This window comes from Pseudovirgaria hyperparasitica (genome assembly GCF_010093815.1).
Source record: "Pseudovirgaria hyperparasitica strain CBS 121739 unplaced genomic scaffold EJ05scaffold_5, whole genome shotgun sequence".
In the NCBI taxonomy this organism is placed as follows: Eukaryota; Fungi; Ascomycota; class Dothideomycetes; order Acrospermales; family Acrospermaceae; genus Pseudovirgaria; species Pseudovirgaria hyperparasitica.
In genome coordinates, this window is record NW_022985553.1 from 743917 (window position 1) to 767840 (window position 23924).

Below are 23924 nucleotides of genomic sequence, written 5' to 3' on the forward strand. Positions count from 1 at the left end.
ATATCACCATGGCGCGGTCAACAATACCAAGCAGTATACACACTGCTCTGACTCTCCTCTCCATCGCAATCCTTGTCCTTCCCTCGCACGCAATCTACTTCTACTTCGACGGCAACTCGCCAAAATGCTTCTTTGAGGAGCTTGCCAAAGATACCCTCGTAGTCGGTTCGTGTCTCCCGCGACTACTCCTCTCGAAGTCGAGGCTATACTGACTGGGACATATCCAGGCCACTACGACGCCCTCCAATGGGACGAAGCAACTCGCACATACAACGTCTCTCCAGACCTGAAAATCCAAATCACCGTCGAGGAGACCTTTGACAACGACCACCGCATTGTCAACCAGTCTGGCGCATCCAAGGGCAAATACACCTTCAGTGCGGCAGACAGTGGGGAGCATCGCATCTGCTTCATCCCGTCGGGTGTTGCGGCTGCGGGCTGGCTGACCGGCGGTGCGATGACGGGCAACGTCAAGTTCAACTTGGATATGATCATTGGCGAGACGAGTAAGATCGAGGCCAATGACAAGGACAAGATGAAGGATATTCAGACCAAGATTCGGGATCTGAATACGCGGTTGCAAGATATTCGCAGGGAGCAGGTTTTCCAAAGGGTATGTACTGGTTGGTCGTGCTGTGTACAGAGTTACAAAGACGCATGGTGACTGAGGAGCTCGAGGGCTGACATTTTACGACAGGAACGCGAAGCCGAGTTCCGTGATCAATCTGAATCCACCAACTCGCGCGTCGTTAAGTGGACGCTGGTGCAACTCTTCATCCTGGGAATTACCTGCGCGTGGCAGCTTACGCATCTACGCGCATTTTTCATCAAGCAGAAATTGACTTAAGGGTGAAGTATCTGCATCCTACTTACTATCTTTATATTGAAAGACCTTTAAAGACAGAGCGTTCAGAGACGGGTATGCGAGAGACGTAGCCGGACTATCTGGAGCGAATGGATTTCGCCTCGGACATCGTCTCCATTATGTCTACGAGTAAACGAATATCAGAGGTTGTAAGACAGCACGACTTATGTGAGAAAGTAACAAGAGCCATGAAAATCCGTACATTTATGTTAATCCAGGATATCATCAACATCGCACGTATCAGACGCCATAGAGCTTATGCATATTCATTTCTATTATTCTATCTTCCTATCGACCGGAGCTGTACACCTCTCTCGTTCTCATTCTCTTCAATTCCATCGTCCGACCCGTCCACCAGTCCCCTCTCCTCATCCCTCACTACTTCTTCCTTCACTTTAGTCTTCTCCTTATGCACCGCAACATAAATCGCGCTCCCCAGAATCAGACTACTCCCAACAATGCTCATGCCCGTAGGGCTCGTCCCAAATATCAACTTATCAAATCCCAGCGCGAACAGCATCTGCGTATATACCATGTTCGTCGCCCGACTACTCTTCTCCGCCTGCAAGCCCGCCGCCAGTAGAAACTGCATCGTGAACCCACAGACCCCAAGAAACGTCAGCAAGGCCCACTCGCGCAGTGTTGCGGGGAGTACGAAGCCGATGGACGGGAATGCGGTCATGGCAACGAAGCACACCAAAGTAACCCACGCTGCGTAGTAGTTCACGCTGATGAGTGGGTGTGCCCGTTTGCCGATCCAGCGGATGGTGGTGTATGCGCTGGCTGCGCCGAGCACGCCGAGAAGGGCGACGCCGACGGCTCCGGCACGTTGTGAGGGTGTCACGGCGGCGTAGTTGTAGGAGTCGATAATGGGGACATTAGTCGTGTTGCTCGTTACTGGTGCGCTGTCGGCGACGCCGCTGGCTGGCGGAGATACGGTAGGTGGAGTGCTGGAGAAAAGGAATGTAGGACGCGCAATGAGTACGACGCCGAGGATGGAAATGTATGCGCCGATTTGCTCCATGCGGGTGAAGGGTTCATTGATCAAAAACGAACAGGCCCAGCAGGCGAGAGACGGGGCGAGGAAGGTTATGACTGTGGCGTCGGACAGAGGGAGGTATTGGAGAGAATCTAGAAGAGTGAGTGTGCTGGTCAGTAATACTTTTGGAGAGACGGTCAACGTACAGTACATGCCGAACACGCCAAAGAAGCCACCGAAACTTCGCAGACACAGCAGGCCCCGGACTTCCTTCAGACCGAGCGGGAAGTGCTCTGTCTTGTTCCACCACATGTACAGCATTGACAGGATCCAGGTCATGCCCATGCGTGCGAAAAGTACTTGGAATGGATGTAAGCCTTTACCGTGGTTTCCTTCCCTCTGGAGTACGTGCGCTGAGACGTTCATCAGGACATTGAAGAACTGTGCGATCAATACCATGACGAGGCCCTTGTTACGTTGCCAGAACGAGAGCAGCGAGGCTTGTGCTCGTTCTTTGATGCTCTGCTTCGTGCCATTCTTCTGCACGGTCGTCTGCTGTGGTGGGTATAGTGGACTCCGCGAACGACTGGGACTTCGGATGCCGCCGAGAAAGTTGACAGAGTCGAACGACAGTGTACGGCCTCGCTCTATCGTGGGTACATGTAGTGCAGCATCCCCAAGTTCGGTCTTTACAGACATCTTATGACCCGGCACAGCTTCATCGAGACCGGGATTCTCTCTGCCATTCAAGCTTCCATGGCCACTGTTAATATGCTCTTTATTGACGGGTGCCTTTCTGCCCACGCTGTCTGCTTCAATGCTCATCCTGATACATCGTACGGCTTTCGAAGCAGGCCGAGAGAGGAAGAAGCAGAAGCGGGCGACATGATGGCAGCGTGTGACCCCAGTCAGTGCCAGCACAAAGACGGCTGATCATGACTCGAAGGTAAGCAGTCCACGGTGGCGGCGTTTAGTGGAGTTTTCCAACAGTCTTGTTGGTGTTGGTAGGCCGGTAAAGGAAGGTTGTGAGTGGTGCGGTGGGTGAAGTTTGCCCCTCCCGATGCCGGCTTCCGATGATGACAATGAGAGTAAAAAGATTGCTAGTTTACTTTGACTTTGAACGAGATGCCATGCATCTAAAGATCTCTATTTGTCTGGCTCGAAGTCTCAAAATCTCTACTGTGTCTGGCTGTCACATCCAAGTGCAAACGAACTTCCTAATATAGCATAGTACGAGTTTCCGGAATCCGAAACAGCTCCAGATCTTGGATCTCGAGATTGAACTGACGTCCGGAAATCAATTTCCAGCCGACTCCAACTCGACACTTTTAATTTATACCTGTTCATCTTTCCTCCGTTTTTGAATCTAGACGTCTGAGCCTTTTCACTGCCGCCTCGAATATCAAGTTCTCTCAAATCTTTGCGTAGTCTCTCAAAATACTCTACTGTTGTTCAGTTCGTTGATCAAAGCATCGAAGGGAAGCTTGCAAGTTGTTTCACCGGGGCTCTAGTTTCTCTCATCAAGTTTCCGCTTTGCGTTGTCATTCTTATAAAGCTTATTCCACTAATATGTACGGCTCGCACTTCTCAGTTGGGACTGGAAGAATCTAGACGAAGTTGCCAGAGTTTGGTGTTCTTGCGCAAAAGACACTAGCTTGTTGTTCCAGTCGAATTTCAATGGAAAGAAGCTCAATGTAGAGCGTGCGCTTGAAGTGTTCTACAGTGACTTAGCCATGCCCGTGAAAGCCGTCGATGGTGCCATACAGATGTCCAATCTCTGCTATATACTTCATAGCTCCCTTTTAGCTAATTATGGTGTTTCATTCCCAGTCTTCAGCATTGACGAGTCAATTTACCATGCTGGACTGTGGAGGACCAGTAGATGACATTTTCCTGAGTTAACGGTATAAGGTAATCATGTATAGTTCACGAAGAGGACAACTATAACTGCTACATCACGGTCACAATCAAGGCTCTTGATACACAGATGTTGGGCAGTGGCAATCCTTTGTTACGTAGGTTGGCTACATTATGCAACACCACACTGGAGCGGTATAGTAGTGCAAATCACAAATCCCAATATGACGAACTTGTCTGTCTTTCCGTACTGGTCGCTAGAAACATGAATGGGCAGGAATATAGCATCTGTGTGAGTCCAGATGAAAGTGGCACCATGGTCCCTTTTGCAACACTTGGCAAATCAAGCCATACCGTAAAAGACCTGAACACATCTTCGATACTTGCTGCAAAGCGCACGATACTTTGGTGTTTCAAAGGACTGGTTCCCCGCTAGTGCCATACATAGGGTCATGAGGTGTGTTTCGGACACGAAGTCCTGGGGCCGTTGGCTCCAACCAGCTTCCATCGTTGTCGTCTCCTCCAACATCTGACCTTGGTTCGGTGGAAGCGGATGGAAATCCCCAGACTGGGGCTCGGTTTCCATTCTGTCCCTCACCAGAGACGTTACCGTGATCATCGTTTTCTTCGCTACCGTTGTCGATGAACTGCTGTGTCACCAACTTGGTGATCGCCCGTTGGCTGGCCATACAAGCCGTCAAAACCGCCTTTTCGGCATCAGGCTTGTGATCGTGGTATCGGCAAAGGCCAGGAAGACCAAAGATGCTCCCACCAGCTCTATTCGCGTCGCTAAGGGCAGCATCCATGAAGAACTCTGGTGGTGCGCGGGAGAGTTCGGCTGCTAGGCGCTCCGTGTTATCGTGGGCAGGTCTGAAGAACAGGTGGAAGCTGTCTGCAAACAACTTGCGCACAGGGGAGTCCTTGGGCAGTCTGTCGTAGGCAACCTTGATTGTGCTATATTCTGGGATAATGTAGCGTTGGTTAATGGTCCTGTAAAGAAAGTACAAGGCATCAAAGCGCAGCTTTGGGATCTCGAAATGGGTCGCAAAGATGTAGAGCTCCAGTTTAGCCTCAAGAGAGTCAGTATCGATCTGTTGGAGTGTTCCCGGGCGGTCGTATAGCCAGTCAACAAAGTTCTCGACGGTTGCTGACTGCCATTCATTGGTGTCGAAAACCAATTTATTCAATGCAACTTCACGGTACGAGCCATTGAACTGCTGGTCGAAAGTAGTCGAGACCTGGGCAAGCAGGTAGAGATGCACAGAACATTCAGTTTTCTCGCGACCGTGAATCAAACCAACAGTACCACCACGTGTGAGGTATCTATATGATGTAAATCCTGCCACGACGAACACTAAAGAGAAAGACTTACCTGAACCTCGTCCCTCGCTGAAACTCAGGATCCATCTTAGCTTACACGAGGAGCCCTTTGAATGAAAGTATACACCGCTTTAGAATTGTCCTTCTGCGAGGTAGGATGAAGGATGTAGACGAAAGAAACTGCGGTGAAGGTAGCACAGCTTTTAAAGCTGTAGAAACACGCTAGCAGTCGCAATTTGCTGGATTGAGATCTGCACGGTCAAGTGAACAAGACTGCCATACCGCGTTGTCCTTACAACAACAGTGCAGAGCAGGTGACGCGTCGTTCCAAGCTTTCGAGACAAACATTATCAGTGGAATCTCTGCTCATCGTAGATTATAGTCCTGTTCGGTAGGCATACTCATAGATCTATACTTCAATAAAGGTCGAGATTGGGTGCGGTGTGTTTTGATGACTGAATAGAGCTTATATGCCTATATTGCACAGGCCTACCAGAACATAATTGCCTTCAGCTACTAATGAAACCTTTTCAAGGAGACAGACAAAGAACAAAGATCACCAGACCTAAGAAACCCCTTTATTTGTGGTACGGGGGAACTTGGTCAGTTGTCTTCGTAGACGAGAATATGTAGCTTGCTTGATATGATACTTGAGAGACGAAAAAAGGCGGAAAGTAGAAGTTCACGCCTGATCTTACGCTGAAAGAGAGCCTAAATATACCATAAACTATAACCTCGAGTAGAAAAGCAGTATTTGACGAAGAAAAAAGACAACTCCGTTTACGACAAGTGACTGGACATTCGTCTGGGGACACTTCGCAGCCTGACATGTGCCTGAAATGTGCCTAGACTAATGTCCTAGTACTGTATGGAGATATGCCCGTGTAAGTGTATGAAAACATACGCAGCCATAACGTTCCCACCATGTCAGCATAATATGTATAAGACTAGCTTGTATACTCCATTATGGAAGCAGCAACCCGCCACCTTCGCAGCGAATGGAAACACTCTGCGTTTCCTAGGCTGAATTCGGTCTTTTTAACATCATATACCTGATGGTGGAGCCTTCCACTGGTGCTGGGCCAATCAAAATCATCCTGGATATGAAGGATTCCATGGCGCGCTGTTGCCTGCACACTAAAATGTCCACTCTTCTGACTCACACCACCTACTGCCTAGAATCCATAGCATATATAAACCAACACTCCCTCAGTCCAGATGTTGTTTTCCCATCGCTCTCTTGCCATTCAGGCTTAGATCAAGTGTAGTATCTGTTCTTGACAAGAGTAATATCTTGTTATTCCGTCCATAGAGTCGGTCAAACATTACTCCTAATTTTTTTTCTTGAGCTTCGACGGTGGTGGGCTTGCTCGCCACTGTCGGGGTATTGTGTCGCTCGTACCACTGCACTGTCGCGGGCTGACGCTATTACTTGAGTTGTTTCTTTCATCAGTTTATCGGCCAAAGTGCTGATGACTGGGGAAGGATGTTTTCGCATAGACGACGGAGTCACATAGCCTGAAGGCTGAACGTCAAGCTATCGTTACCGGAAAATGACGAGCTAGTGGGTGGAAACATGCTTGACGCCAAAGAAGTAGATTGACATTGCCACTAAGTATTGTGATGCATCGTTGTAAACCCTTGGGATCATACCCTGATATGCAAACGCCATGATGTTCAGAGATTTCAGGCCCACCCAAGCTGTATAACAGCAAATCATTTCTGCTGATCAATTTTCCAATCGATTCGCTGAGGCGCCTTGAAATGTATCTTGGGTGGGGAAGTCTTCGTCCATTGAATGCGGCCAAGGTGTCCAGTAAGAGTGATGCGGTCGTAATCGTAATTCGACCCATATGTACTGCTGAACGAAGTGAACCGTGTGCAAAGAAAGCAGTCACCGCGTAGTTGCTTTACCGTTGTGCGGGAGTCCCCGTTCGCAACATCGTTGGTACAGACCCACGGTAATTTACTGTGCAATCCCACCTGATCAAGGATGCGTTGCCCATCGATCGAAACCCTGGTTATGTGGCCCATGAAGAGCCCACGATATGGCACGGGGACCTTGTGCACGAAGCGATAAATGTCCATGTATGTAACCAGATTTTCGAGCTGAAATTTGGGAAAGAAATCTTTGTAGAAGAGGGTAGTAGCTTCTTGATGTATTTGTTTGTTCACTCTGAACAGATTGCTGAGTCCCTTCGGTCTGCGCGTAAATTTGAGCTGCTCGTGGACGGATGTGCGCGAATGGAACTCAATGTTGAACGAGTATATGTAGATGATGTTTCGTATTTCTCCAGGTAGTCTCAGGAATGGTGGAGTGTCGCTCATTTCGGAAGTTCGCGTCGACTTGATATAATGAACAATGTCCTGGTAGAAACTTTAGAATACGCATGCCTTTGAAGGCGGCAACAGTTATATGCCAGGGTCGGTGAATCATGCAGTCAGACATACCTGTCGGCCTCCAACTTCTGCAGTACATTGCACTTCCTCGGTGCAGCTCATGTTGCCGATTATCGATACAAGTCGTGGATCTTGAGATGATCGATATATACCTATGTATGATGCGATTCCGTGATTAGGCTTGCCCATGGTCAATGTCGTTCGTCTTGGCACAGCAGTCTCCGACAGGTTCCGGGGAAGTGGGGATCAATATAAACAATAAGCGCAGAACTCACTCTTGCGGAAATCATTAGTCCGCGAAGGTTCACGAGACGATGTTATGATTACTCTCGAGAGGTTAGTGGCCGCTCTTCGCAGCCTTAAATCCCGCATCCTGACACGCTCACGCATCTCCCTGCGCGAAATTACCCCACCAGGATCTTCTTGAAACTCGTATGAGCATTTCGATTCATGTATGACGAGCAGTCTCCAGCAATTCAGGCCCAAGGTAGCTATAAATATGCAATGGTTGTATGAAGTCAAGATGACATGGCAGCTTCTCCAAATCCAGCTGTTGCTCAAATTCCTCATCTGGCTAAACAGACTGGCTACGCCAACCGTTTGAAGTAAGTGATGACACTACCACAATCAACCATAACCCGAATTGGACTTAATCTAGCTTCTCTGAGTTCGTCTTATCTCAAGACATCCGACATAAGCCCGGTTTATTTTTAGGAGGATGCGACTGTAATTATCAGGATGATTCTTTCATCATATCACTCTGTCACCTTCATTATGCTCTCACGCTCACTGGACGTGACCCAAAACGTGCCTACTATCTGGAGTGCCACCATTTTCTTATTATCAGAAGCTCATGCTCACCTATCTCCGGCGGCACTTTGCGACGATAGTACAACTCTTCAAAGTTATCATCAGCCCATCTACTATTGAATCCCTGGCACAACTCGTTAGGGTCTACATCACTTATCATCTCTCCAGAATGTGATTAGTAACACAGAAGTTTGCTTACCTCCCGCAAGTGATACAATTCTTTCCAGATACCATCATGTTTTGTTGTAGCATACGTCCAAGGAATGGAATGCTTGGTGAGCTAGGTATGCAGAATGCTGCAAGAGCCTCGATGTTGCATAGGTTCTGCGCGTACAGGTTGTTAGTAATGCCTCGAGGAAGGTCTCGAAATATGTTAACCACCATTTCGAATGGGAAGGATTCTGCCTTCGTAATCCCAGAATACTAAAAAGGACTAGACGGCATCGGGGCTTGCGTGAATGGCTCCTAGATCAGTGCTGGTAGCGCCGCCATTGGTTATATTCACAGAGTCTGATTTGGCCTAGAGAGTGGTCAGCTACTGGTGCCCAAAGCCATAGCGTATACAATTATGCTGTCCCGAGTGCAGTCATGGCGAAGGCGAAGTCGACGTGTGCGATGAGAAAAAGATATTGATGTGTAGATAGTTGGCTGTATATAACGCTGTTTTGGTCAAAAATACTACCCGTTTATGTATGTATAAGTTTCTAAAGAATGTGGAATGGAGGAGGGCAGTCTTCCTCGCGTGATGGAGTATGAAACTACGTTTGCCCTCTCTGGTCTCATTCATAGCTATTGTTATATCAGCTTTATCAGGGTGTGGAACGTTGAACTAGTCAATTAATGGTATGGTGAAGGAGATATGGAAGCATTACAAGTGTGGCTGGAAATGTAGCATAAACATTCGAGTATTGAGACTTTGAAACTTATGAATGTTCATAAAAATCTTGTTGAGGAGTCCTGGAGTTTTGATCACTTTGTAGATTACGTTGCGCACATTGCTTGGTACTACGAATATGAACTTTAGGTCAGACAAGTTTTGAGGGTATCTGCTTGAATATTTTTAACTAGGCCAGGTTGCGGTCACACTCCGTACTCTATGCAAACATCCGCCCTCCAGCCAATGGACGCCGGCATGATAAGTCGATGAACGCCAGCCATATGTACAACAATATTTCGACAATCGTGTCTCCATTTTAACGCCTTAAGACTCAGTCTCGTTCACAATGACTGCCCACTCATGCTTCTCCTTTCCGTACATGATCCCGCTCAGCCAGCCCTTCAGCGTAGTAGCATATCCGTGCTCACGCATCTCGATGTTCAGATCCTTGCCACGAAAGTGAATCAAACTGACTTGACCCACGAAAAACGCCGTACCAGCAACAAACGCCTCGATGAAGCGACCCTCATCATACGCCTCCTCAATATCCTTCATCGTAAACTTGCGCTCCACAACCTCAATAGCATCCAGCTTGCCCGGCAAACTCCCATCCGTAGGCGTCCAGCCATTTACCAATCTCGTGCGCGCAAGCTCCAGCGTCGAACGCCTCGTGATGCCATCCAAGATAATCTTCTCTCCCAGCGGCGCAGTAACAAGCTGCGTCACGCCCTCCTTCGTCTTCCACACCACAAAGAAGTTACTCGCACCTGCCTCCGTGACATTGCACTCATCACCAAAGAGCCAGAGAATCTGATCATAGCCCATCCTGCGCGCCTCGCCCTGTGCCACTAATGAGGGTCCGTAGTTCGCGCCCACCTTGGCATATCCGAAGCCGCCCGGCCACGCGCGCACCATGTCGTCCTGCGACGCAAGGAGCTTCATGCCTGCTGTTGACGCGTCCATGACGGGGAAGCAGCACAGGATGATGTATAGCAGCGCCTCCTTCGGCCGCTGCACTCCGAGCGTGGAGTCGCTTGCAATCATCGTGGGGCGGATGTATAGAAAGTTTCCCGGCCGGTCTTTGGGCAGCCATTTTGAGCCGTCTTGCTCGCAGAGCGCCATTACGAGCTTTTCGAGCTGGAGTGGATCGAAGCCGGGGAGCGCGATGCGGGAGCTGGACATGAGCATGCGGTTGCAGTTCAAGTTAGGGCGGAAAAGGCGTAGTTTGCCGTCGTAGCCGCGGTATAGCTTCATGCCTTCGAAGCATTCGGTGGCGTAGTGCAGGACAGAGGCGGTTGGCATAAGGGAGAGCGGGCCGTACGGCTTGAGTTCGGGGGCTTCCCAGCCATTTGTGACGGACCAGGATGCGGTGATCATATGATCGGTGCATGTTTTCGATTGTGCGATTTCTGGTGAGTTGAGTTCGGGGACTGGACGTGGGTTGTTTGTGAGAGTTTTCTGTAGTAGAGAGGCATCTAGTTCTGGGAGAGGCGTCGTTGGCTGTGCAGTTGAGATGGACTGAGCGGTGTTGGCAATGTTCTTAGCTACACCATTGCTGGTGAGCTTAGAGGTTGAGGAACCTTCCATTGGCATTGCTGAGGGCGCCATGGACACAAGGAGGATATGGTCAAGAGTATGTAGCGGATGAGACGTAAGAAGCAAGTTAGAAAAATCAATGGCTTTGAAATTGTAGGTGGAAGTATGAAAACGACTCGTCACTTAGAAAAGTGAATTGAAGTGTGAAGTATTGCTATGAAACAGTATTTGTTAGAGAGGGACGGGAAAGTAGTACTTTATACCACCCCTGTGACTCTTCGCAACAAGACCCTATCTAGCAAGTGGGAAGCAAAGACTTTCGGCGAGTGGGTCCTCATTCGCCATCGCAGTCTATGCGCCCAACTTGAGCCGATGGGCTATTCTAGTCAGCCGGTATCGCGGACATGATGTAAGCTTGGTGTTGTAGAGAAGCATCATGCAATCCGACTACTCGTACTGGTATTGGCTACGCCTTTTGCGATTCAGGGCTGCAAGGAAGGTTCGAAGATTTCACAGGCGGCCCCGCCAATTGCCGACGATTTCCGCGTAAATGTTGACTGACTGACGCTAGCGGCTATGAGTACGACTGGTAAGCCGACCGACATACCTTGCATTACTCCAACGTCGGTTCCCGTAATTATATCAGGATTCAGCGTCGCCTCCAGCCGCGTGGTCATTTGATTTTTCATACCTTACATTCACAATGTCGCCTGTGTCGCCAGGTCAGTCAGTACTGGACCCTGGCCTCGTGATACATGCCTATTCCAATAGGCAGTCGATCTGTTGTGCGCGCTTGCAAGAAAGGAACATACCCAGCGCTCTATACTTGACCGCCTTTCCTTCAGCTGATGAAACGCCTTTAGCGTTACAATATACGCCTGATGTTCTGACACAGTAGATATCTGCCTCGAAAGTCGAGCGAGAACTTCGACCTGTATCAACGTGATGATTAGCAGCCTGACCTGGACAACCGTGGTATGGTGGAGCCAGCGTTGATCCGAGATCTATGCAAGCCGACAGAATTGGCAGGGATAAAATGAATGGGCTGCATGAACATGTTTGCTTGCTAGATGCATAAGTACATGGGTAGAAGGGATAGCCCTATTGAACATGCAATTGCTCTTTTGATGCTACCGATGTCTCTGTTGAGCTGTCGTCAGCTACATGCATGCCAGAAATACGAAGGTGGACTTGAACAGTTAGATCTTATGGATATAATTGAATCTGTTGGAAATCTGTCGGAGTCTGCATCGATGCTGGAGACATTCCCAAAGTAAACATCGTGCCAAGGATTCGTGCGGACCGGTGCGTATAGATGGCCTCCGGGACAGTAAATCTCTCCGCATGTTGCGATTACTAGTGACTCATACAGATTGATGTAGGGGCCAAATATCAGTGTTATGTACCAGAACGCCTTGCATGTGCTCTATCAGTCAGACCTTGCGATACCGGAGCGCCATTGCTCAATACGCATGACCGCATGGCCTGGAATTCTTTCAATCAATTGGCGTTATTGACTAACCTTCAAGTCGGACTCTCGCAGAGCGGATATTACCGGAAGTGCGCGCATGTTTATATGTCGCCAGCTCATATGTGAGTAATGCGTAGGATGCTGGATCGACCGGTGATGTATTGTAGTGGATATCTCATGGAAACGCCGCGTAAATGCTAACAACATGTTTATCCAGTTGTATAATACCCAATATGCATCTGCCTGGCACACATTTCAAACGCCTTTCCGCTGCTTGAGGCCGTCCAATTGTTGGAACATCAACCCGCTAGTCGCTGCAGCAAATCGTTTCACATCGTCAACGGGCACTCTAGTCAGGGCTTCGTTGACACCTTCCACCACCTCTGGTTCCTCCATTATCTCACCCATGAGTCGTTCCTCTTGGGTCCAGTAGTTCAGAGTCTTATCTCTGAATGCTGGATCTCGCATTACAGTATTCCTCAACGCAACGAGGTTGTTCATGTTTTGACGCAGTATTTCGTTTGCTTTGGTGACCTCTTCCAGGCGCTCTGATATCGAAGGTGGTTGGGCTAGCCAGCGATTGGTAGAGGTATAGTGAATAAGGGCATAGAATCCTATATCGAGTAGGAAGAGCGCAGCGAATCTGCCTGTTCGCATGTTCCAGTGCAGAAAATCGACATCTTCAACAAGCTTCGTATCGTTTCGCTTCACGTCAAAGTTCCAGATAGTTCCGATATCCCCCGCCGCAACGAGTAAGCTGAGGATGGTGGCCCATGTTCTCCAGCGCATTCCTTCTTTACCAGCCTTATATGTAACCAAGCCTAGTATGGCTGTATTGAGCAGATGCGGCATGGCGAGACTTGCCACACTATAGTAGAAGTAGCTATGCTCGTGGTCGCAATTGCAAAATGAACAGTTGGCCAGCGCCTCTGGCCCGTACGCAGCGTATACCATTCGGCATTGTCTCGATATAAAATTTGCCTTCAGGGCTTGATCAAAGTCCGTGAGAGGAGAGCGAAAGTCTGCGAGCCTCTCGAAGATATCTGCCGTAGGAAAATATGTGAAAGTTGTGGACGTTTTGTGATATATATTTTCTGGCGCGAAGTACGGAAAACATGCGATGAGAAAGACGACGGCAGCTACGAAGAGGATATTCTGGGCGCGAGCGACATGAGGAGGGACCGGCCGTATTGTAACGCCAGGGCGTTTCGAGAAGAGGGCCCGGTATACCGTTGGTCCATACGAGAGCAGTATGGTCGGACCTAATGCATATGCGATCGGCTTGACCCTACACGAAGCTGGTGTTAGTTGCGTCCATGATGATGAGTTTTAGAGTCTGAGCATACGTTTTCCAGGTATCACTCATAACGACGTTCGTGGTAGTAATGCAAGCATGGAGCCAAAGAAAACAGAAGAACAGAAAAAGACAGCGAAGCAATGAAACGACGTTCTCGAATGTCACTTTTACGACCAACGTTGCCTTTAGTTAATTAGCGCCCGTAGGGCTGAGCTAGTTTGTTTCGGCGGTGACGCTTAAGCCGTTCTGGCATGTACGCCTAGCCTGGATGGAAATTTTATCATTTTGTCGACCACGCGAGAAGATCGCACAGCAACACTTCCACACGAGGATTGCTAATGCGATTGCAATCATGCCAAGTTTCCGCGTGAATAAGCCGCCAGGTAACGGGATGCCTCGGGGCAATGGAATGTCTCGAGGTGGGCGTGGAGGGCGTGGTCGCGCAGGGTTTGGAGACCGGGGAGGTCGAGGACGTGGCGGTCGAGGTGGCCGTGGACGTGGACGTGGACGAGGCGGAAATACTTCGAAGTTCGCGAGCGCGCGCCTAGGAGAAACACACGATGAGGACTCAGACGATGCAGATGGTGACATTCCTGACGATGTGGAAAGTATACCATCGGATGATCATGATGAAATATCAGCGTCAAGTGAAAGTGAGGATGAAGGACCTTCAGGCCTAGTGCCATATAATGCCCTACTGCAATCTTTTAAGTCGACTACGAGAGATACAGAGCCGCAAAGGAAGCGTCGAAAGCTTGACCGCGCACCTCAAGAGCATGGAGTGAGGGAGTCAGGTGACATGGCTGAGGACTCAGTAGAGCATGAAGAAGAGCAAATGCTAGACATGGAGCCTGATGCAGAGGACGACGGCGATGAGGAAGGCCCGGAGAACGATGAGGATGATGACATGCAATCTTCTGCCGACGAGGACGAGACCGACCCGTTCGAACTGCACTTTGCGAATCCGGATGAGGACGAGCTGAGCAACAAAATCAAAGCTGCCCAGGAGAACAGTTGGACGCCTCAGAAGCTGTCACCAAGCGCAGACTACAAAATGACCGGCCAGTACCCAGGAAACTTCACTCCAAGGCATGTCCCAGGAGTGGAAGGGCTCGTTGACAAGGGATTCAATATAAAACCGCGGCTTTCAGAAGCGAGTCGAAAGCTTCTCAAGAAGGCTACGGCTCTGGAACAAGCACTTTTTCCCATCATCTTCGATAACCAAGACCTCCTTTTCGGAGCTCGCACACCCTCAAACGCAGATCGACTGCGAAATTTGGTCTCTCTTCATGCCCTCAATCACCTGTACAAAACCCGTGACCGCATCATTAAAAACAACACCAAACTCGCCCGCGATAAAACAGGCAGCCTCGAACTCCGCGATCAAGGTTTTACTCGTCCTAAAGTTCTCATCTTGACCGCCACACGGTCTGCTTGCTACAAGATTGTGCAAGCCATGCTCGCCATTGCCTCTCCAGAGCAACAAGAAAACAAGAAACGCTTCGAAGACGCCTTCATCCTCGACAACCCCATCCCGTCCGACCGCCCAGCGGACTACATCGACCTCTTCGCCGGCAACAATGACGACGAGTTCCGCGTCGGCATGAAATTCACGCGCAAAACGGTCAAATTCTTCTCCAAATTCGCAAACTCAGACATCATCCTCGCCTCCCCACTCGGACTCCGCCGCTCGCTCACCACGACAGACAAAAAGGGCAGCCCGCCAAACACCGACTTCCTCAGCTCCATCGAGATCTGCATCGTCGACCAGGCCGACGCCCTCCTCATGCAGAACTGGGACCACCTCACCCACATCTTCACCCACCTCAACGCCCTTCCGCGCAACCCGGCCGGCACGGACTTCAGCCGCGTCCGCAACTGGTGCCTCAACGCCCACTCCCCCTTCCTCCGCCAGACCATCCTCCTCGCCGCCTACCTCACCCCCGACCTCAACGCCCTCTTCACCGCCCACATGCGCAACATCGCCGGCCGCGTCAAAATCTGCCCGGCCAACTACCCAGGCCACCTCGCCGTGCCCATGCCCATCAAGCAAACCTTCAACCGCATCGCCGCGCCCTCTCCCCTCGCCGCCCCCGACACCCGCTTCGCACACTTCTGCACCGCCATCGTGCCCGCCCTAGCAGCACGCAGCAAGCGCGCCTCCGCCAACAGCAGCACCACCGCCGCCGGCACCCTCGTCTGCGTACCCAGCTACTACGACTTTGTGCGCCTGCGCAACTTCTTCGCCACCTCCACCGCCGCGCAAAACATCTCCTTTGGCGCCATCTCGGAGTACTCGTCCCCGACACAGGTGCGACAGGCGCGCTCGCATTTCGGCACAGGCCGGTTCTCCGTGCTGCTGTACTCTGGGCGCGCGCACCACTTTCAGCGGTATCGCATCCGGGGCGTCCGGTCGGTGGTGTGGTATGGGGTGCCGGATAATGCGGTGTTTTATGGCGAGGGGCTGGAGATGGTGCTGGCGAGTGTGGAGAAGGGGGTTGTGGGGGTCGGGGAGGCGCGGGTGCGGATGCTGTTTACGAGGTGGGATGGGCTGGGGCTGGAGAGGGTTGTGGGGAGTGAGCGGGTGAGGGGGATGGTTGGGGAGGCGATGGGGGATGTTTTTGAGTTTGTGTAGGGGTGTTTGGTTGTTGGTGTGGGATTGTGAGGTTGGTTGTTGGATGAGTCTGTGCAAAGTACGACATGTGTTTGAACGACATCGAGCTGTTTGCGTGACAGTGAGTACACATAGTGAATATCTAGATTATCGCAGATGCAGCATACACACATCCTGACAGACCAGTCAATCAAATCCGTCCCACCATCGTCAAAAAGCTCATACGAGTTCTAGTACGTTACAAACAACATATCATTATTCAAAGCCATATCACATGACCCGATCCAACTATAGCGACACGTGACGTCCCACGTGACGTCCCACGTGACGCCAACTTACCACAACTCATTCCCTCGTCAAAGCCGCCAAAACACCAAGACGAGAGAGAGAGAAAGAAAAAAAAAATCCACAAATCCTTCCTACTTCCTACCAAAAAAATAACGTTTCGCGTCAATTTCTCCGTGAAAGGCAAAATTGCAAAGCAAGCAGTCTCCCGCGCGCGCTGCGCTAAGGTGTCGAGAGATGGTGGTGGTACTAGGCCGGGGGGAGGTGTGTGGTGTGTGTGTGCAGCCCGTATCGGGGGGAGGGGGGTTTAGGTAGGTTTAGTGCCTGTGTGGTAAGCAGTCTGGCCCTAATTACTAGAAGGCTGAGAAAGACGCGGGTATCAGAGTTTAGGGCTAGCCCGAGATAAATAATTAGTCTATGTGGGCTGCGGCTAGAAGGAGTGGGTAGGCTGGTTGTTTTGGTCGTTGAGATGGGAGGTGGGAGTTTTGCGCTGCGGTTTTGCGCTGCGGAGGATTGAGGAGTGGGAGTTGGATGGGATGGATGGATGGATGGTTGGTTGGTTGGTTGGTTGTTATGAGGCGCAAGTAGTTTGGTTACGGATTTAGGTGACGGGAGGACTCATCTATGTTGCAGTTGCTGGAGCCTGAAGGTCAATACCGGTAGATGCGACAGTAGCTCATCTCATACTGTATTCAAGAGATTCATGATTTATCAAGACTATTACGAGAGGCGGCGGACATTCAATCCATCGAACAGAAGAGTGCAGACCGGCCCCACGTGGTTGGCTGTTTGCATCATGCAAGGATGCTAGGCTTTTCAAGCTCGAAATAGACCAGCGCGTCTGGCACTCTGGATTGATGTCCAGCACATGCTGATGGTAATAATTAATAACGAGTACAACGAAAGGAGCGAATTCCACATCCCATGCGCCACACGCAAGAATGCAAAAGTGCCCTAGGACGTAGCTGGTGTCGAGCTGTCGAAGCCCCCTGGTCAAGAGTCGTGATAGAGACGGTGGTGTTGGCCCTAGGCCGAGGATGCACGAGACGAGCGCGTTCTATTGATTTGATCGGGAGATGAGAGGTTAATATGACGCAATCCGTGAGAGCGCTATGGGATGCTTGGCTATTACTTGGGACGACGTGGTCAGTCAGTCCAGTCAGTCATTTAATTAAATAATATCGCAAGTAATCGGTTGTAGTGTCGTAATCAGACACGCGTAGTGCGCAGATCCATCATCTTCTCGTAGCAACGACGATGCGCAGAGACATGGAAGTGTACTCGGGATAACAGTTTTAGTGAATATGTATACAGTACAGCTGCAGTGGTGTTGCGATCGCAGTACTGTAGGAAGTGCATTCCAACGGGCGTGTGGTGTGGCTTACGGAAGCGTGGGAGCAAGCAAGGCGAGCCGCAGAGCCGGGAGTGGCCAGACCAAAGAAAGACCTCGGGACCGCGGATGGGTGCGAAGATCATGTTCATCATATGGCGTCTGCGCAGCGCAGCAGAGTAAAAAAAGGTACGACGACGGACGGTACGACGGGAATTTTTCTTATTTGGATTTGGTTTGGAGCCATAGCACACACACACACACACATATATATACACTGCGACTGCGATCAGCGACGGGCCCAGCCCATCTGCGAAAGAATGTGGCATCAAGGCCGGACAGAGATAGATGCGATAAAGGATCTGTCTTGGAAAATTCGCTTGAGTATAGACAGCTAATATTAGTTGTGATATAGTGGTAGATATTAGTAGTTACCTAGGTATCAAAAGTAGGGCGGACCATGAGCGCATTAATATCAGACGAAGACCCAAGGTGGCAAAGGCCCAGGCTGAAACAAGAAGAAGCCACGCAGGCAAGCTGGGCAGTCTACCTGACATCCACCCTCCAGGCGGACAGTGGACAGTGGACAGTGGAGCAACTACGTATACACAGTCCACGTCCCAAGGCTCGGCAAACGAACTAGCTACGTATCATCACGGAGAGGTTGATGTCAGGACATTTTCGTGCTCTGTTATGATTGAGCCAGGAATGCAAGGGTACAGCCGGAGGAAAAGACAAGCACAAGCACTACCAGCCAGCAGCAGCAAGAATGGAATCCAGGTTGTACGAGAATATGAATGCAGACAGACATGCTTACTTTTTGTGGCTGAAGCCTTGTTTTATCGTGCAGGTGTATGTGCAGGTGGTTGTGGAGAATGAAAGCTGGAAGAAGTATTGAGTTTGGGCCTGAGGCGTAAGAAGTCGAAGGCAAGCAAAGCCCCTTACTCCTCTCTATCCCGTCACCCCCGTCTGCTATGAGTATGCACGCACTCTGCGCCCTGTATTAGTGTTAGTTATGTGCCCTTTGCCCTCTGCCCGTCCTCTGCTCTATGCCCTCTAGCTGTCCTGTCCGCTCCTGTCCCTACTAATTACTACTAATAATACTAATACTACTAATAAGTACTAATACACACTACTCACTATCCTGCCCTGTCTCGGTCTGCGCATCCTCATTTGCTGCGGACGTCGACTCTCATTCGCTGCGTGGGGCCTGTGCATCGCGCTACACCCGCATTCGGACGCAACAGGGGGTCGAGGTGTGCGGCCAAACGTCAATTATTGCTGGATGCTGGCTCCGTCTTCCGTGTCCACTTTCTCTCTTCTGCCCTCTCTTCGCATCTTCCCTCGCATCATCATCCACCTTACCCCCCCCCCCCTCCCCTTCCCTTGGTTTTCCCCTTCCATTCCCATCCATTCTCCCCCTTCCATCTTCTTTCCCCATCACTCTCTACCACTACCACTATTACCACTACCACTATTACCACTACCACCTCCTCCACCTCCACCCGCCCAAGCTCTCCCTCTCTCTCTCACAACCACCACAACAACACCCTTCACCAGCTATCACAGCTTCACCTCGTCCACCCTATACACACACAGCTATTCACTCAGTTTGTGTTTTCTTCGCCGCCTACTCACCAGGCTTCCTTCTTTCTCATGACTCACGACCCTACCTCTTTTTTAATAATCTCCGTTTCTGCCGTCTTCCATTGTTTGCCTCGCCTTCTGGCTCTCCCAAACACCGCAGCTTCGCCTCTCTCTTCGCGACACCACGTCAGCTCTCGACCGTAGATCGCCCTCTTACAGCTTCAACAACCGACTCTTTGTTTACTCTACTTCTCGAGTAGACCCTTTTTTCTTCCTTTTTACTTTTCTCCCTGCACTTGCTGCAGACTACTTGACTCACTATTCTCCCTGTCTTCGCGCTTCGCGCCCTGATCTGAAGCTCGTGAGCCGAAGTTCGCCCTCTTGAAGCTCCAGTCAGTCTGCGACGTCACCACTTGCCTCGCGTCATAACATCTTCACTTTCTATCGCTGTCGCGTCTTTCACGCGCTGCTTCAGATGAGCTTTGAAGCCTCTACTTTTTCGCATCTTCTCGTCGCTCTGCCTCGTCGTTGCCCATCATGCAGTCAATGAGTGGCATGTTTAGGCTTCCATGGGCGACTGAGCCTCAGCCACATGAACTTTGCGAAAAGATACAGCTTTCAAAGCCGCGCCAGTTTCCTATCCCGACTGCAAACTTCAAGCGCAAACGGACTGATAGTGTAGACCTGCTCGACTCGGTAGCCGTACAGAAGAGAGCCAAAGTCACACCACGTGAGGTGCTGCCTACCACTGCCACCCCTACTACCTCTGTGACAGATCCTGTTCCAGCATCGCAGGTGCTGCCTGGTCCTGTTGCCGAGCAGAAGAAGGATCTTCCTCTTCAACACGGAAACGTGAACCCGCGCCCTACACCTTCTCCAGATGCCGGCAAGGAAACTGCCGTTGACTCGGTTGCGCGCGCGCCATCTTCACTTCCGCCCGTTGCTGAAAACACTCATGTTGTTCAACCATCCGACACAGCAGACATGGAAGCTTGTCTCACTCCGCTGCAAGTATCTATCGAAACTCAATTTAACCTTGAAATCTTATTCAAGCATCAAGAACTACGCTTGATCGATCAGGAGTTGGCCAAGGCCCAAATCGCACTAGAGCAGCTGCGTAGATGTCACATCATACCCTTTCCCGGCTCCGATGGCATGTCTGAAAATGTCACCATCGGCGCCGGTCAGGCTCTACGACCGGCACCTGGTCACTCACAGCCTGCTCACCCGGCAGCATGGGGTGTCACTGACGGCCCCTACACAAGGCATTATGCAAAGTGGCTCATACCAGATCCAAAGTTCGACTCTGTCCCTCTTTCCTCTCTATCTAATGGTTGGGAAGGCCGAAAAGCGACGCGCGCACACTTCGATCCTCTAAACGGATCAAAGTCTCGCACGTCGCGCAACAGTACCTTTGGCTTGAACCTCCCTTCAATCGGCGGCGAACCGGCTAAAGATGTGCCCAAGGTCGATCCGCTGCTACACAAGCGGTCCAGTGACGGGAAATGGGTACGACTTTTCTGCAATGACTGCGGTCACAGCAACTTTTCCAACACACAGGGATTTCTCAATCATTGCCGTATCAAACATCAGCTAGTGTTCAAAAGTCACGATGCCGCCGCTTGTCAGTTAGGTCGACCTGTCGACGACCAAGAAGCCGGCGCAGCACAACCAACCCCCACAGCAGTTCAATCAACGCCTCTGCCCACTCCAACCAATGCCACTACTGCTACTCCGATCACAGCATACTCGTCTGCTCCAAGGCCTTTCGTTCATTCGCTTATAACCAAGACTCCTGCGCAAATCATCACTAAGTCTCTGCCACCACGGCGACTGACTGAAGCGTCGCCAGTCGAATTACCACGCGCCGATACTGCAGGGAAGGTCAATGCTCTCATGACTCCCACCCTTACTCCTGGTGTCAAAAGGAATGACTACTTTTCGACGCCTGTTTTGGCGAGTCCTGTGAACAAGCTAAGCGATGGCTCCTCATTTATCCCATCACCCCAAACGCCATTCCTCAACACTCTGTTCGAGAAGCGTGGTGTTTCTGGAAATCTGAGGGACGCCGTAGCGGCTGCAAAGACAAAAGTGGATCTTTCTGCCATCGAGATGCCAAGTGATGACGAACTCGGTTCAGCTCCCCACAGCCCAAACCACAAAACATCCGAGAGTCAACCAATGGCACGTCTGCCCTCTCGTGGCGGTATGGGCCCACTTTCGCAACGTCAAACGAGCAAGAAGGCGCATTCATCCGAGTCGACCCGACCAGCTCATCGCGCTCCAACGGCTCTGAACTTGAACGCGACTCCCTCGCTTGAAAATAGCAATAGTCGTCCGGTTTCACAGTCGCCAGTCGGGCTAAGTCCACATACTCTTGAATCTAATCCCGGTCTAGTCAGCGATGACGATGATGAGGACGATGAAGATGACAATTGTTCCGTCTCTCAGATTGATCGCGACGTCGACATGATGCAAGCTCATCATCCCGTCGTTGTGGACGACGGCAGTGACGCAGAATGCGAGCGCAGAAAGGGTATTCAAGGATTCAAGAAAGCTGGTCCCTCTCAAAAACAATAAGCACCTTGAACTTTCAGGGTTTGCTGTGTTGGATATTCAATGTATTGTTTCACTTCTCCAAAAGACTGTTTTAACCTGTTTTCACGTTTCGTCTGCTTGTTTACCTACCCCTCGGCGCTCACGTCTGTGCGCTTCTCTCTCTCTTGTACTCTCTCACCTGATAGACCTTCCGGGCGACTGTTGTTTCCACTACTCTCATACATTCCCATCTGTTGCATTGTCATTGTCATCATCACATCTAGCGTTTGGGTCGGAATCACTTGCGGCATGTCGGAACACACGGTCTATCATCCTCGTCCTTAGTTGCTTTTAACTCTATTGCGCACGCCTTACCCTTGCATCTGCTGGCCCAGGTCGGACGGATGCGCCAAAACCTTACTCTTCACTCTTGTTTTTTTTTTCAACAGACGTTGGTCGTGTTTCGATAGGAATAGCCAAAAAATTTGGTATTGCGCGTTTTGCGCGAGTACGAAGGTACGATGCATCGAGGATGCGGTTAGAAGGTTGGGCCTAGGTGGAGTTCCTGGGCGGCCTATCTTGGGGACGCTTGTACATATTAGAAGCCAGGACGGGTGTGCATATACGATAATCTGGAGCATTTTCTACATAAAAGCAAGGTCGAAGCTATGTGCAGTGATTCCTTCTTGCGGAGTTGTGAATGTCCATCCTACTTGTTGTTGATGAAGAGTGCCAGTTCACGGCTCAAACGTAAGATTGAGGCGTGCTTTGTGTTGGATTTTCTTAAAAGATGTCTGTCTGGTTGCGACATACCATTCTGACATAATACGCTATTCACCTTCATGTCACTGCACTGAGTTTTAGTCGTCTTTGTTCTCGCATCTCATTCATTCATTTGCAGAATGCAACAACCTATTCAGGCCTCGCGCGTGTATACATACACATACACATATACGTATACACACACCACATACACCAACACAGCGCACACCACAAGCCAACAACACAAACCCTTCCTGCGACTGCCATGTTGTTCTCATCCATCCATATAGTAGTACTTAGTGAGTAGATGAAACAGGCTACTGGACCATGCCGTCGTTTAAGATCTGCCTACCCGTCCGCCCGCGTTCTAGAGGGACATTGTAGGTTATATGCCGTGATTGTGGAAAGGCTAGGTATATATATATATGCGCTAGTTCTTGCGGTGCTGGTGCTGGGTTTCGTGGTGGTTGGTGCCTTGGTCGTCGTTGTCGTTGTCGTGGTCATCGTTCGTTCTCCTAGGTTTTCTACTGGATCATACATGTATATCTATATTCCGCGTGCTATTGCTGTCGTCCTGCGTGTCGGGCGCTGAAGTCGGTGTTTCGTGTATCGTGTGGGTGGCTTCAGCTTCAGCTTCAGATAGGAATGTATTGAAAAGTAAACATTAGGTATGTATGAGTTTATTGGCCGAGGAAGATGGATGCCTGATGGGTGGCTTTGTCATTAGAGATAATGTCACGTCTGGGTTGGACTTGTGGAGGACTGCATACCGCCATGACAACACAGCATATACTGACGTACGGACTCAGGCGCTCGCCTATGCGTGCGCATTTCCAGAATATGCCTAGGGCGCTGGTGGTTGCGGGGGTTTGGGGTTAGCATTTTGTACTATCTTGTTGTTTTCTTTTTTCTTCTTTTTGGCTGTTGATTGTGTATGGGAGATGCGTGGTGGTGGTGATGTTTCGCGCAGAGGGGACGACGGGAGACAAACTCACCCGTCCTTGTTCCGGTCCATGATACCGGGCGAGACGTAGTGCGCGTATGTCGAGGTGCAGATTGTGAGCAGGATGACTAGGAGGAGGGATTGGAAGTTGAAGAAGGCCGTCTAGTTGAGTGTCAGTTTGAGATATGTGTGAGGGTGTGCGAGGTGGATTCTTGGGTCTGTGTATGTACCATTGTTGAATTGGCTTGAGGGGTGGTTTGCAGATGTGTCTGGCTTGATGGTAAAGGTGTGAGGGTATGGTGATGTTCGTGAGATGGACACCTGCTGGATGTGGATCTGGCAAGTCAAGTAAGTGTAAGGGTGGACGTGTCCGTGCGCAGAAGGTCTTTGGACCTGCGACTTCGTCATGGCTATTCACTTTCAACTTCACAGCTTGCGCTTAGCGGACCTGCG

The 23924-nt window shown here is 50.4% G+C and overlaps 11 protein-coding genes across 11 annotated transcripts; 4 read left to right on the forward strand and 7 right to left on the reverse strand.

Moving 5' to 3' along the window:
• Window positions 1-8: 8 nt before the first annotated feature.
• Window positions 9-847, forward strand: EJ05DRAFT_437086 (uncharacterized protein; the record flags this gene model as incomplete). The annotated part of the gene is made up of 3 exons (XM_033741773.1): window positions 9-165; window positions 228-613; window positions 698-847. 3 exons carry the CDS (start codon window positions 9-11, stop codon window positions 845-847), a joined length of 693 nt encoding a protein of 230 aa, XP_033602143.1.
• A 415-nt stretch (window positions 848-1262) lies between these two features.
• Window positions 1263-2330, reverse strand: EJ05DRAFT_430906 (uncharacterized protein; the record flags this gene model as incomplete). Its single annotated transcript, XM_033741556.1, has 2 exons — window positions 1263-1996; window positions 2051-2330. Coding segments are annotated over 2 exons (1014 nt in total), but the record flags the coding sequence as incomplete, so codon positions are not given.
• A 1290-nt stretch (window positions 2331-3620) lies between these two features.
• EJ05DRAFT_526434 (uncharacterized protein) lies at window positions 3621-5108 on the reverse strand (the record flags this gene model as incomplete). Its single annotated transcript, XM_033748866.1, has 2 exons — window positions 3621-5024; window positions 5074-5108. 2 exons carry the CDS (start codon window positions 5106-5108, stop codon window positions 4115-4117), a joined length of 945 nt encoding a protein of 314 aa, XP_033602145.1. The 3' UTR covers window positions 3621-4114.
• Window positions 5109-5507: 399 nt separating this feature from the next.
• Window positions 5508-5963, reverse strand: EJ05DRAFT_306904 (uncharacterized protein). The gene has a single exon (XM_033740653.1). The coding sequence runs from the start codon at window positions 5849-5851 to the stop codon at window positions 5600-5602; it is 252 nt and encodes an 83-aa protein (XP_033602146.1). The 5' UTR covers window positions 5852-5963; the 3' UTR covers window positions 5508-5599.
• Window positions 5964-6628: 665 nt separating this feature from the next.
• Window positions 6629-7447, reverse strand: EJ05DRAFT_306901 (uncharacterized protein). Its single transcript, XM_033740652.1, has one exon. It carries the CDS (start codon window positions 7347-7349, stop codon window positions 6738-6740), a length of 612 nt encoding a protein of 203 aa, XP_033602147.1. The 5' UTR covers window positions 7350-7447; the 3' UTR covers window positions 6629-6737.
• Window positions 7448-9432: 1985 nt separating this feature from the next.
• On the reverse strand, window positions 9433-10701 carry EJ05DRAFT_498903 (branched-chain amino acid aminotransferase; the record flags this gene model as incomplete). The annotated part of the gene is made up of 1 exon (XM_033746748.1): window positions 9433-10701. One exon carries the CDS (start codon window positions 10699-10701, stop codon window positions 9433-9435), a length of 1269 nt encoding a protein of 422 aa, XP_033602148.1.
• Window positions 10702-12370: 1669 nt separating this feature from the next.
• EJ05DRAFT_498904 (uncharacterized protein) lies at window positions 12371-13481 on the reverse strand (the record flags this gene model as incomplete). Its single annotated transcript, XM_033746749.1, has 2 exons — window positions 12371-13403; window positions 13462-13481. 2 exons carry the CDS (start codon window positions 13479-13481, stop codon window positions 12371-12373), a joined length of 1053 nt encoding a protein of 350 aa, XP_033602149.1.
• An 838-nt stretch (window positions 13482-14319) lies between these two features.
• EJ05DRAFT_436721 (DUF1253-domain-containing protein) lies at window positions 14320-16047 on the forward strand (the record flags this gene model as incomplete). The annotated part of the gene is made up of 1 exon (XM_033741761.1): window positions 14320-16047. One exon carries the CDS (start codon window positions 14320-14322, stop codon window positions 16045-16047), a length of 1728 nt encoding a protein of 575 aa, XP_033602150.1.
• A 1710-nt stretch (window positions 16048-17757) lies between these two features.
• EJ05DRAFT_306991 (uncharacterized protein) lies at window positions 17758-18186 on the forward strand. Its single transcript, XM_033740654.1, has one exon. The coding sequence runs from the start codon at window positions 17797-17799 to the stop codon at window positions 18037-18039; it is 243 nt and encodes an 80-aa protein (XP_033602151.1). The 5' UTR covers window positions 17758-17796; the 3' UTR covers window positions 18040-18186.
• A 1440-nt stretch (window positions 18187-19626) lies between these two features.
• EJ05DRAFT_306996 (uncharacterized protein) lies at window positions 19627-21972 on the forward strand. The gene has a single exon (XM_033740655.1). The coding sequence runs from the start codon at window positions 19766-19768 to the stop codon at window positions 21806-21808; it is 2043 nt and encodes a 680-aa protein (XP_033602152.1). The 5' UTR covers window positions 19627-19765; the 3' UTR covers window positions 21809-21972.
• Window positions 21973-23208: 1236 nt separating this feature from the next.
• Window positions 23209-23633, reverse strand: EJ05DRAFT_437340 (DUF1242-domain-containing protein; the record flags this gene model as incomplete). Its single annotated transcript, XM_033741784.1, has 2 exons — window positions 23209-23380; window positions 23524-23633. Coding segments are annotated over 2 exons (282 nt in total), but the record flags the coding sequence as incomplete, so codon positions are not given.
• Between the last annotated feature and the right edge of the window lie 291 nt (window positions 23634-23924).